Here is a 13,666-nt window from a genome sequence, read left to right on the forward strand (position 1 = left end):
TAAAACTACCCACCTCTAAAACTCCCATCAAAAACTTAAAGAAAATTGACTACAAATAAAAATTAATTTTTTCCTAATTTCTCACAGATAAATTGGCCAAATTCTTTAAAACAAATGATGAGGAAGGCAAAGGTTGAAATCTGTTTGTCATGTCAGTCCACTGCTATATGACATTGCCACACACATCTGTCTTATCTCTTCCTTCCAGGTCTATCTCTCCACGGTCTCCAAGCCGCTCTCCTGCCCGCAGCTCTCCTTCTCGTTCTCCTGCCCGGAGATTAGAAGACACTGATGAAGGACAACTAGAGAGACTATATAAGCCAGTTTTTGTGCTGAAACCAACATCATTTAAATGTTCACAGGGGCAGACAGCAAGATTTGACTTAAAAGTTGTTGGCAGACCTATGCCAGAGACATACTGGTTCCATAATGGTACATCAGCCTCATTTTCATGAAGAAATAATATTTTAAAAAGTTTTTTGTGTCTCATTGAGTCTGTCTTGATTGCAACTGTTTTCTTTTCATCTGTATCTGCAGGCCAACAAGTGATTAACGACTACACCCATAAAATAGTGATTAAAGAAGATGGTACCCAGTCATTGATCATTGTTCCTGCAATGCCTGAAGACTCTGGAGAATGGGCTGTCATTGCTCAGAACAGGGCAGGCAAAGCTTCAGTCTCAATGACACTGACTGTAGAAGGTATCTCCTGTATTTTCTATTATATTCTGTATATCATATTATTTTTAACAGTCTGATAAATGTTTCTTATTTAAAACCATGGCTTTTTCATTTCTTCTTGTGGTAACTTACATTTGCTCTTCCAGCTAAGGAAGACCTAGTCAGACCACACTTTGTGGAAAGGTTGAGAAATGTCAGTGTGAAGGAGGGCTCTAGACTGGAGATGGCAGTGAAAGCTACTGGAAACCCTAATCCTGACATTGTATGGCTCAAGAACAGTGACATCATTGTGCCTCATAAATACCCCAAAATTAAGTAAGGATTTTTATTATATTTAAATCTATTGAAATTTAAATTTTATTTAAATTTTGTTTAATTTTATTTAAAATACTTTATATAAGTTAAATAGTAAATAATCACCATCCTGCAAAATGCTTTCTGCAGTGTCACAGAAGGGATTCACTTGGGGCTTTTGCATTGCAGCAAGGATTACAGATATAAAATATTTTGTAGGATTTACTCAATATTTTTCCAGCCTGTGTTTTCATATAGTTTCTAAAAGCCATCACAGAGATTTACTGAACTTTTCTCTGTATCTGATTTTGAAGACCTCTGCAGACAAAACTACCACAGAATTTAAGACTGGTTTTTATTCATCCTCTTGGTTTGATTCTTAAGCACTTCGCTCCCAAACATAAATAAACATAAACAAAATGTCTATTACCTCCAGAGACTTACCCTTGGAGGCTTTGAACTAATTTGGAAGAAGGGCAAAAATGAATGACAAAGAAGAGAAAAATAGTTAATATTTTTTTATATATTTCAGGATTGAGGGAACCAAAGGGGCAGCTGCCCTTAAAATTGAATCTACTGCCAGGCAAGATGCTGCATGGTATACTGCTACTGCTATCAATAAAGCTGGACGGGACACTACCCGCTGCAAAGTAAATGTTGAAGTTGAACACACAGAACCTGAACCAGAAAGGAAATTAATAATTCCAAAAGGAACTTATAAAGCCAAGGAGATTGCAGCACCAGAGTTAGAACCTCTCCATCTGCGCTATGGTCAAGAGCAATGGGAAGAAGGGGATCTCTATGACAAAGAAAAGCAACAGAAACCATTTTTTAAGAAGAAGCTCACATCTTTAAGGCTCAAACAATTTGGACCAGCACATTTTGAATGCAGGCTTACACCAATTGGTGACCCAACCATGGTGGTGGAGTGGTTGCATGATGGCAAACCCTTGGAAGCAGCTAACAGACTCCGCATGATCAACGAGTTTGGGTACTGTAGCCTGGACTATGGGGTAGCCTATTCCAGAGACAGTGGAGTGATTACCTGCAGAGCGACTAACAAATATGGTACAGACCACACATCTGCTACTCTGATCGTGAAGGATGAGAAGAGTCTTGTGGAAGAATCCCAGCTGCCAGAAGGCAAAAGGGGACTCCAGCGAATTGAAGAGTTAGAAAGAATGGCCCATGAGGGTGCTCTACCTGCTGTTGCACTCGACCAAAAGGAAAAACAAAAACCAGAAATCGTTTTGGTTCCTGAACCTGCAAGAGTCCTTGAAGGTGAAACAGCACGATTCCGCTGCCGTGTGACTGGCTATCCTATGCCCAAAGTCAACTGGTACCTCAATGGACAGCTCATCCGTAAAAGCAAAAGGTTTAGACTCCGTTATGATGGAATCTACTACCTGGATATTGTGGACTGCAAATCATATGACACAGGAGAGGTGAGAGTCACTGCAGAGAATCCAGAAGGCTTTATTGAACATAAGGTGAAACTTGAGATCCAACAGAGGGAAGACTTCAGATCTGTTCTTCGTCGTGCTCCTGAACCCAAACATGAGCCTGTAGTTTCAGAACCTGGGAAACTTCTGTTTGAGGTACAGAAGGTAGACAAACCTGCAGAGGCAACAACCAAAGAAGTGGTGAAGCTGAAAAGGGCTGAAAGAATCACTCATGAAAAGCTTTCAGAGGAATCTGAAGAGCTGCGTAGTAAATTCAAGCGCAGGACAGAAGAGGGCTACTATGAAGCCATTACAGCTGTGGAACTTAAATCTCGCAAAAAAGATGAATCATATGAAGAAATGCTAAAAAAGACAAAAGAAGAACTTCTTCACTGGACCAAAGAGATCCCAGAGGAAGAGAAGAAAGCACTTCCTCCTGAAGGCAAAATCACCATTCCAACAATCAAACCAGAGAAGGTGGAGCTTAGTCCAAGCATGGAGGCTCCCAAGATACTTGAACGAATTCAAAGCCAAACTGTAGCCCAAGGAACAGACGTACACTTCCGTGTGAGAGTGGTGGGAAAACCTGATCCTGAATGCCAGTGGTTCAAAAATGGTGTTCAGATTGAAAGGACTGATCGTGTGTACTGGTACTGGCCTGAAGATAATGTTTGCGAATTAGTTATCAGAGATGTGACTTCTGATGACTCCGCCAGCATCATGGTGAAAGCAGTCAATATAGCTGGTGAAACTTCTAGCCATGCTTTCCTGTTAGTACAAGGTAATTTCAATTCTTTTACTCATCCTACTGCTCGTCATAGTGTGTTAAGTCTGTTTGGTCAGTGCACTGACCAAATTGATTGTTATATATTGTTTTGCAGCCAAGCAGTTAATCAGCTTCACCCAGAAGTTGCAAGATGTTGTTGCTAAAGCAAGAGACTCCATGGCAACATTTGAATGCGAAACATCAGAGCCCTTTGTCAAAGTGAAATGGTTTAAGGATGGAATTGAGATTCATTCTGGAGACAAGTATAGGATGCACTCAGACAGAAAGGCTCACTTTCTTTCCGTATTAACAATTGACATGTCTGATGCAGATGACTACAGCTGTGCACTGGTTGAAGATGAATCTGTAAAAACCACTGCAAAGCTCACTGTTGAAGGTAAGAAGCATACGATTCAGTACCATGCCATACTATTAAAGTGAAAGCAGCTTCAGAAGAAATAAAACTATTTAAGCAGACACCTAATACCCTTAGAGACGTGGAGGTGCTTTCCTACTTTTGGAATCAGTATGAAAATTTAGAGATGTATTTATGTAAAATAGTTACACTATATATCTAGATATATTCCCTTAGGTTCATTTAATGATTTTTTTTTCCAGAAGAATCTAATCAAGCTTATTTACAAATGTAATTATTTGCCTTTAGGTGCTGCAGTTGAGTTTATTAAAGAACTTGAGGATGCTGAAGTGCCAGAATCCTTCTCAGCTGAACTTGAATGTGAGGTTTTCCCAGAAGATGCAGAGGGGAAATGGTATCATGGTGATGTTGAACTCACTTCTAGTCTTAAATATGTGATTGCATCTCGCCGTGGTCGCCAGACCCTCACTATTAAAGATATTAATAAAGATGATCAAGGAGAATATAGTTATGTTGTTGATGGAAAAAGGACTCAATGCAAACTGAAGATGAAGCGTAAGCATTTCTTACATTGTTTATATACTATCCTTTTTCTATTTTATAGCATGTACTGTAGCTGTATCATTGTATCCCAGAATGCATTAATGTTCAATAATGTTCAATGTTCTGCCTTTTGTAAGTGTTAATTAACTTCATTTAATTCCACAGCTCGTCCCATGGCAATTCTTCAAGGACTTACTGATCAAAGAGTCTGTGAGGGAGATATCGTGCAACTTGAAGTCAAAGTCTCCCTAGAAAATGCAGAAGGTGTCTGGATGAAAGATGGCCAAGAAATTCAGTCAAGTGACCGTATTCATATTGTGCTGGATAAACAATCACATATGTTGCTCATAGAAGATGCCACAAAGGAAGATAGTGGAACTTACTCTTTTAGTGTTCCTGATCTTGAGCTGTCAACCACTGGACAGATCACAGTGTACAGTAAGTTACTATGAAGATTTTAAGGATGTGTTTGATTTTTGACTCCTTCAGGATTACTTTTTAAAGACATAGTTTTTCTCACAATTAATATTTTTGTATTCACAGGTGTGGAAATAGTGGTGCCTCTAGAAGATCTTCATGTAATTGAAGGAACAAAAGCCATCCTCGAATGCAAAGTTTCAGCACCTGATGTGTCCTCCTCAAAATGGTACCTAAATGATAATCAAATAAAGCCTGATGAACGTGTGCAAGCTGTATGTAAAGGTGCCAAACAGAGGCTAGTGCTCACCAGAACCCATGCATCAGATGCAGGACGCTATAAGCTAATGGTTGGCAAAGTGGAAACAAGCTGCAATGTCACAGTTGAAGGTTGGTGTCTCTTAAGAAGCACAGTTTTTTGTGAAATTATTTTTTTTAAAACAAAACTAGTGGAAGCAACTAATAATTGTATAATTTATTCTTTTTATAGAAATTGAGATTATTAGAGGTCTTCATGACATCACCTGCACTGAAACACAGAATGTGTCCTTTGAGGTCGAGCTCTCCCATTCAGGGATTGATGTAATTTGGCATTTCAAAGGCCAACCCATAAAGGCTGGTCCTAAATATAAAATTGAAGCACGTGGCAAAATATATAAATTGACAGTGGTGAAGATGATGAAAGACGATGAAGGAGAATACGTCTTCTATGCTGGAGAGAAGAAAACATCTGGGAAGCTTATAGTAGCAGGTTAGTAGGGTTAAAGTCCAAGGTTTTTATTCCACTGTGATTTAGAAAGCACCCAATGGACTTGTAGCAATAGTGCAGCTCCAGTGGGAGTTTCTTTAATTTATCCTTTTTTTTAATGTTCTCCTTGCCTTTCCCCTCATCTTTTGTGATTAGTATAATTCGAATTGTCAAATCTGCTGTGTTAATATATCTTGCTAGATCAGAAGCACAGTATGAAATGCTGTATTATGCTTTTGATGTAATTACTGCTAAAAAGACGTTTTGTCCTGTGTGTTCTCAGTATACCTGTGCTGATGATAAAACAAAAGAGGATAGAAATAAGAAACATATTTTTGTAATGTTCAGGTCATACTCTATTCCTGATCTTTCCCAGAGCTCAGAATGACTATGGGCATGCTACAAATTAGGGCAAAGAATTCCAGCATCTACTTTTCATTTCTGTATGGGGGAAAGCTGAACAGCAACACAACAAAAAACCATTTTCTTCCCAACAGGTGGTGCCATTTCAAAGCCTCTCAGTGACCTGACTGTGGCCGAGTCCCAGACAGCTGTTTTTGAATGTGAGGTGGCAAATCCTGAGTCAGAGGGCCAGTGGCTACAAAATGGTAGACCATTAGCTACGACAGATCAGTACCGTGCTGAATCTGATGGTGTAAAAAGAAGGCTTGTTATCCCTGCGACGAAACTGGAGGATATGGGGGAATACAGCTATGAAATAGCAAGCTCAAAGACATCTGCCAAACTGAAGGTCGAAGGTCAGTATTTTTTATAACTAACTGATGTCTTTGAGACTTATTCCAGCCTCACTCACTATGTCTTGGACTAGGCCTTAAGACACAAGCAAAATAAAATAAGTTATATAAAAAACCCAAACATACAAAACCCTGAGCCTATCCAACAATGGCAAAAACTAAACAAGCAAATCCCCAACCAACAAAACAGACAAATAAAACCCCCAAAACCTCAGAAACCAAACATTTCTCATGGATACTATGAGTAAAGCTTTCATGCTGTGTTCCCAGCACACCACTTTGCTGGAAACCGTATAAATTACTATATGCATAAAATGAAACACCTTCATTCAGTTTTATTAAAATTATTATATTTACTATAGGCTTTAATTTTGATCTATTTTGTCAAGTATTTTTTTTCTATTTTTTCCCTTTTTTCCCTAGCTGTTAAGATAAAGAAAACACTAAAGAACTTGACTGTGACAGAATCACAGGAGGCAGTTTTCAGTGTAGAACTGACCCACCCAGATGTGAAAGGAGCTCTATGGATTAAAAATGGTGTTGAACTTGAATCAAGTGACAAATACGAAATAACAGTGAAAGGAACTGTTCACACACTGAGAATCAAACACTGTGTTGTCACAGATGAGTCTGTTTACAGCTTTAAACTTGGAAAAATAGGAGCAAATGCCAGACTTCATGTGGAAAGTAAGCCATTCTGGTTTGAATATTTGCTGTAATGTGTGTTTTGAAATTCAAATCATACACAGTGCTGAATATTGCTAACTTTTTTCCTCAAGCTGTCAAGATCATCAAAAAGCCAAAGGATGTGACTGCTTTGGAAAATGCCATTGTCTCATTTGAACTGAGTGTTTCCCATGATACTGTACCAGTCCGGTGGTTCCATAAAAATATAGAGCTTAAACAAAGTGATAAATACAAGATGATCTCTCAAAGGAAAGTTCACAAGCTTATGCTGCATAACATATCTCCCGATGACGCTGGGGAATACACAGCTCTTGTTGGGCAAATTGAGTGCAAAGCAAAACTGTTTGTGGAAAGTAAGTATTGTAAGAAAGTAATTATATGAATTGTTACACCAACACTGAGCAACTTGACCTGACACTGCATAGCCTGTTACCCTTGGTTTTTTACAGTCTTCCAAACATACTAACTTTTAGAAAATTCTCTCTTTTTTTCCTATCCTTTTAGGCATACACATCACAAAGACCATGAAAAATATTGAGATCCCTGAGACCAAAACTGCCTCTTTTGAATGTGAAGTTTCTCATTTCAATGTGCCAGCTGTCTGGTTGAAAAATGGTGTGGAGATTGAAATGAGTGAAAAGTTCAAAATAGTTGTCCAAGGGAAACTCCATCAGCTCAATATAATGAACACAAGCAGTGAAGACTCTGCGGAATACACTTTTGTCTGTGGAAATGATAGAGTCAGTGCAACCCTGACTGTAAAACGTATGTAAAAATTAAATTAACCAGACTATTTTACAGTTACCAGTAATAAGTTTGCATTAACACATGGACTTAATGAAACTCTGAGAAAACCAGCAGACTATAGAGGTGGTTTTTAACACTCAATAGCCTCAATAGCATTCTTTAAAGAGATATAGATATGGTGAACTTGAAAGTCAGATCCTGTGTTCTTCTCTTTAGGCCAATATGCCTAAATGCCAGGTCTCCACAAGAGACTGAATTTGGATTCCTATGTCATTCAGTAGTTGTGGGACATTTAATTGGAATACTGATTCTGAACACAAAGTGTACTTTTTAAGATTTCCAAAATCATCTTAAAGAAGTTGAGGCATCTCCAATCTGCTTAACATGCATTTAAAATAAAGTAAAATAGAATGGAAAAAATCAAACCATGTCCATTTCTTTCCTTTTAGCCATCCTAATTACCTCCATGCTAAAAGACATCAACGCGGAAGAGAAAGATACAATAACATTTGAAGTTACTGTTAATTATGAAGGCATCTCATATAAATGGTTAAAGAATGGAGTAGAGATAAAATCGACTGATAAATGCCAGATACGAACAAAGAAGCTTACACACTCCCTCTCCATAAGGAATGTGCATTTTGGTGATGCAGCAGAATATACCTTTGTTGCTGGAAATGCAGCGTCATCAGCCACTCTATATGTGGAAGGTATTTGCTCTCTTGATTTCTGTGTTTAGTGATTTCTTGGGCTTAAATAACATCACAGCACTCATTCTACTTTTTTGTGCCCCAGCTCGTCACATTGAGTTTAGGAAGCATATTAAAGACATCAAAGTGGTGGAGAAGAAGAGGGCTATTTTTGAATGTGAAGTTTCAGAACCTGACATTCAGGTCCAGTGGATGAAGGATGGGCAAGAACTCCAGATTGGTGATAGGTAAATTATTGCTTGTACACCATATTAATTTTTGGTGTGTGTTTTCCCCTGGGAAAACTCTAGCTCACTTTCTTTTCTGATGTGCTCAGGATGAAAATTCAGAGAGAGAAGTATGTCCATCGTCTCATCATTGCTTCCACAAAGATGTCTGATGCTGGTCAGTACACTGTAGTAGCAGGTGGAAACACATCCAGTGCCAATTTGATAGTGGAAGGTCGTGACATTCGTATCAAAAGTGCCCAGAAAGATATTCAGGTAAGGCCTATACAGATGAAAAAATATTTCATAGCTTTTTCACTCAAAGAATAATGCAAGGGAAGAGCAACAATATCTAACCAGAGTCATAGCACAAAAAACTCTAATCATAAGGTTAGAAGCACAAAAATCTATAATCATTAGGTTAGAACCTTCACCTAAGAAACTGGAAAGTGAGACCAGAGGAAAAACCAATATTACTTCTATTATTTATTCTTTTTAAAGGTCATTGAGAGACAAAGAGCTGAAATTGAATTTGAAGTCAATGAAGATGACATTGAACCACAGTGGTACAAGGATGGTATTGAGATCAACTTCCAATATGAGGAAAGATACAAGTATGTGGTGGAAAGGAGAGTCCATCGAATGAGCATCTTTCAAACCACTTACTCTGATGCTGGGGAATATACTTTTGTTGCAGGACGGAACAGGAGTTCTGTTATGCTTTATGTGAATGGTATGTGGTCCCACAACCAATGTTTTGACTGTATTTATTACTCAGTGGTTTTCTGATTTTTAATATGGCTTTTCTGGAATTCTAACTCTTCAAAGAAAAAAAATTTCAGAAAGATCATTTGGAACACTACCGAATTCCTCATGTACATAGATGTTTCTTGCCCTATTGAAGTAGCTGGCTAGTGGATGAAAATACCATAGTGTTTCTTTTCCCATGGTATTTACTTAGGCCAGAAAATTCTTGAGTCTAAATAAAACTACTTTGTTCATATGGACAGATATGCCTTTCCAGAGTGATCAACCTAACAATTATTGGACACATTTTGCCAGAAACCCTTACCCCAACACAGCTAATTATGTTAAGGCACTTGCTGCTAAATCATTCCCCCTGTATCAAGGATGAGGGCAGGTTTTCATAGACACAAAAGACTAGGAATAATAAGGGTTTGTTTTGCTTGTTTAATTCTTTGCAAATAGTTTTCAATCACTAATAATATCAATAATGAGATTTCTCTCTCTTTCCTTCTTTCTCCTATCTCTCTTTGCCCCCTCACTTTCCCCCAATTTTCAGCTCCAGAGCCACCCCAGATTATTCGGGAGCTAGAGCCAACTACTGTGGAGTCTGGCAAACCTGCCCGCTTTTGTGCTATTGTATCAGGCAAACCCCAGCCCAAAATTTCCTGGTACAAAGATGATCAACAGCTTTCTCCAGGTTTCAAGTGCAAATTTCTTCATGATGCACAAGAATATACTCTATTGCTGATTGAAACTTTCCCTGAAGATGAAGCAGTGTACACCTGTGAAGCAAAAAATGACTATGGAGTAGCTACAACTTCAGCTTCACTTTCAGTCGAAAGTGAGTTTCCCGTGATCTTAACAACGTTTGTGAAATTAAATTTTCATTCTTCATCGTTAAAAATCACTTTTTTCTCTTTTTCTTTAGTCCCAGAAGTTGTCTCTCCCGAGCTAGAAATGCCAGTGTATCCACCTGCTGTGGTAATACCACTACGTGATACTGTTACATCTGAGGGACATTCTGCTTGTTTTCAGTGCAGAGTTACTGGAACAGGTGCGTTTAATGACATCCTATACATCTCTCCATCTCTCAAAATTTTTCATCTTGAACTCAGAAAATAATTCAGCAATATATGTGCTCAGATCAGTCTTCCCCTAGAAGTACAGATATTTGATACAAACACGCAGCCAAGTGTTAACAGTTTCAGTCAAAGCGTGGAAGTTTTAAACTGTCATAAACATATTAAGTGTTTCTAAAAAGATCTGTTCATCATAATTTATCATAATTTATCTTTGGAAACTTCTCAGCATTTTAAATGCTAATTGATGTTGGAAAACTGTCAGTGAGTAAGACGCAGAGTTTGATGGGAGAAAAGCAGTACTGCATCAAATGAACATGACAGAATTTCTGAAGATACACACTGCCATGTCCTTAATTACACAAACTGACTGAAACTGTGACTCAGCCTTTCTCCTAATATTTCTAAACATCATTCTGCAAACACTAAACTCTAGTTACTTTCTTTATCCTAGCATAAAAAGTGTTTGCTAATTGTTAAGTGTAGATTTTACTTGAATAAGTTTTTTGATTTAGAGACATAGAATGTCATTCTGCAATTAAAATATCTTTGTCCTTGACACACAGTCAAATAAAGCTAATTTTCTCCACTTAGAAAATGGCCTTGAATATGACTATTAGAAAATATTCACGTAGTAAACTGCAAATTAAGATCCAGTTCACAATCCAAAGAATTTAAAATTATTTCAAGATAAACAAAACTCCAAATTTAAAAATAATCCTATGTGACAGTGCTATAAAAAAATGGTTATACGCATATTCATGCAAATATATATAATTTGCATTACCATCCCTTAAAATAAAACTCCAAGGTTTTTAAAAAAAAAAAAAACAAAACAAAAAAAACTTTACAGGAAATTTGATTCTGCTTCAGAAAATATGTGTTGGAAATATTGGCCCACCCTTTGTGCAATGCATGCTAGTGTAATTTTTTTTAATAGAACTGTGTTTATGTGAATGTGGAAGCTGCACTTAGAGCGCAGGATATAAGCATCCTTTCATCTAGATCAGCCATCGTAGAATCATTTAGGTGGGAAAAGACCTCAAAGATCATCAGGTCCAACTGTTAACCCAGAACTGCCAAGTCCAGAAATAAACCACAACATAAACCATAACATAAAAGCCAAATCTACATGGCTTTTAAATACCTCCAGGGACTGTGACTCTCCCACTTTACTGGGCAGCCTGTTCCAATGCTTGAAAACCCTTGCAATGAAGAAATTTTTCCTATTGAAAATCTCCTTTATTGAATACTGTATCCAAATGCATTTGTATACCTCTCACTAGTGTTATAAAAACCTTTTATATTAGGTTAGGTAACACATGATTGCAAGTACAGTTGTTTAATGGTAGGCATTGTGCAACTGGCAATTGCAAACCCTGCTCTGATAACAGCAATAGCACACTACTTGAGTAGCAACATATGATTCATGATGTAGTACAGAGACATATGAAGAGAAAAAGCTAAAATCTGCTTTAATTCCCTCCTATGTCTACAGGAATCTATACAAGTAATACATTTTATATAGGAATATATAAATCTTTCTTGAGAAATACAACAAGTAATATTTGCAACAAAAAGAGGGAAGGTGCTGTGCTTAGCAGAAGAATGATTTGTTTTAATTTCTTAACCTGACTAACTCAAGCTAAATATGATATAGCCTCTTTACTCATGCAACTGTAGCAAAATCACATTTTTAAAAAAGATACTTTCTCTGACTTTAGCCATACCAAAATATTTTTACATTTTTACACTAGCGGACTCAAGGAAGAATGATTTTCACTCAATAATATATCAGCATAAGAATCAGTTTTCCCATACAAATATTTCCAGTGCACAAATCAAAACCTAAAGCAACAAGTAGATCACTTTCCACTCATCATGCTTTACCAGAATAATACAAGGCACATTTAAATGTAGACATTTGAATGTAATATTTCTGAAATATAAAAATAGCATTTACTTGCTAGTATAATATCATAACTTAGACCTTTCTGTTTTCTGTGTTTTGCCTGAGCAGATCTGAAAGTGTCTTGGTACAGCAAAGAGAAAGAGATCAAGCCATCACGTTTTTTTAGAATGACTCAATTTGAAGACACTTACCAGCTGGAGATTGCTGAGGCTTATCCAGAGGATGAAGGGATCTATACCTTCGTGGCGAGCAATTCTGTAGGCCAAGTGACCAGCACTGCTACCTTGAAGTTAGAAGGTACACTGTGCCATTAAAGAAGTTGTCTTGTTCACGTCATGTTCCAATAATCATCTTAATATACACTGATACTGATATGTGAGTTGTTGTCTGTCATGTTGTCTTTTAACTCAATTAATTGCTGCCATTTACAATGTCCACGGCATACATTTATGTCTCCAAAATATATGTCATGAACAGAAAAATTTTTTTTCATGTTCCATGCCCCCTTTTCATTTACTCCAGTCTTAAAATCTGTCATGCACCAAAGATGGTAGAAATCTTCTTTCTAATGGAACTTTTTTGCTTACACATTCTTTGATTTGCCTTGTGAAGACAATCTAGTAGTTTTTGTATTAAATAAATTACTTTGAAGGTTTTGAAAAACATCTCAAATAGAGGTATGTAACAGCACTCGGACAACTGAAAAGAAATATTTTACATTCATATGAATTAATGAAACATTGATCAAAATTTTAGAGCAGAAATACGGTTTGGAGAATTTGCTGTTCTATATTGTTCTTGATATTATTTAACCATAAATGTTTTGTTTTCTTTTTGCAATAGATTTTATAAATGATGAATGAAAATAATTCATGCTGTTAAGTTGCGAGTTAGAAAAAAAACTTGAATGAGAGAGAAAATTCATTGTAGTGTAGGGTAAGAAATTAAAAGTTGGCATGCTTCTTTTCAGGATTTAAAAATGTTGAAGAAGTTACATCAGAGCCCCCTTGGCATGTTTCTTCATCTGTTTCACTTAAGGAGGAATCTGTTGGCCAAAGGCCCACCTTTATCCAGCCTATTTCAAGCTGCAGGGTATGCAGCGGGGAATCAGTCAGATTTCAAGCTAGAGTCTCTGGCAGGCCCAAACCAAAAATCCAGTGGTTTCATAATCAACAACTCATGTTGCCAAAAAAAGACTTAGTTTTCCACTTTGATGAGTCTACAGGCACAGCTATACTGATAATAGTAGATGCTTTCTTAGAGCATGCTGGCCAATACTCTTGCAAGGCAAGAAATAGTGCTGGAGAAACTACTTGTACAGCTACACTTACAGTGACTGCAGAAGGTAAAGCCCCATTTTTACTTCAAAGGGATTCAATTTGTTGCATACCACACTTTATGCTGTTACTAATTTTTTCATTGTTTTGCACCTTTTCTTTCACACCTAATATTAATAGTACCCTCAGTAACCCAGCCACTCTCATTTCTTGTCTTTAAGCTGTAACATGTAGAAATTTTCAAGTTTGTAACTCAGTATATAGGTAAAAAAATAGAAA

The 13,666-nt window shown here is 37.2% G+C and overlaps 1 protein-coding gene across 1 annotated transcript in view; it reads left to right on the forward strand.

The window, feature by feature from the left end:
- Positions 1-13,666, forward strand: part of TTN (titin) — a 238,110-nt gene that overhangs the window by 22,659 nt on the left and 201,785 nt on the right. The window contains exons 23-42 of the mRNA XM_039702997.1: positions 209-432; positions 538-702; positions 828-996; positions 1,508-3,198; positions 3,299-3,580; positions 3,848-4,114; positions 4,268-4,540; positions 4,646-4,909; positions 5,010-5,270; positions 5,765-6,025; positions 6,446-6,709; positions 6,802-7,062; positions 7,214-7,474; positions 7,906-8,166; positions 8,252-8,393; positions 8,483-8,648; positions 8,874-9,105; positions 9,676-9,960; positions 10,048-10,173; positions 12,219-12,407. Of these exons, the coding sequence (XP_039558931.1) occupies positions 209-432; positions 538-702; positions 828-996; positions 1,508-3,198; positions 3,299-3,580; positions 3,848-4,114; positions 4,268-4,540; positions 4,646-4,909; positions 5,010-5,270; positions 5,765-6,025; positions 6,446-6,709; positions 6,802-7,062; positions 7,214-7,474; positions 7,906-8,166; positions 8,252-8,393; positions 8,483-8,648; positions 8,874-9,105; positions 9,676-9,960; positions 10,048-10,173; positions 12,219-12,407 (6,044 nt within the window). The remainder of the gene's footprint in view (positions 1-208; positions 433-537; positions 703-827; positions 997-1,507; positions 3,199-3,298; positions 3,581-3,847; positions 4,115-4,267; positions 4,541-4,645; positions 4,910-5,009; positions 5,271-5,764; positions 6,026-6,445; positions 6,710-6,801; positions 7,063-7,213; positions 7,475-7,905; positions 8,167-8,251; positions 8,394-8,482; positions 8,649-8,873; positions 9,106-9,675; positions 9,961-10,047; positions 10,174-12,218; positions 12,408-13,666) is intronic.

The sequence above is a fragment of the Passer montanus genome, unplaced genomic scaffold (assembly GCF_014805655.1).
Source record: "Passer montanus isolate IOZ18808 unplaced genomic scaffold, ASM1480565v1 scaffold1, whole genome shotgun sequence".
Lineage (NCBI taxonomy): Eukaryota > Metazoa > Chordata > Aves > Passeriformes > Passeridae > Passer > Passer montanus.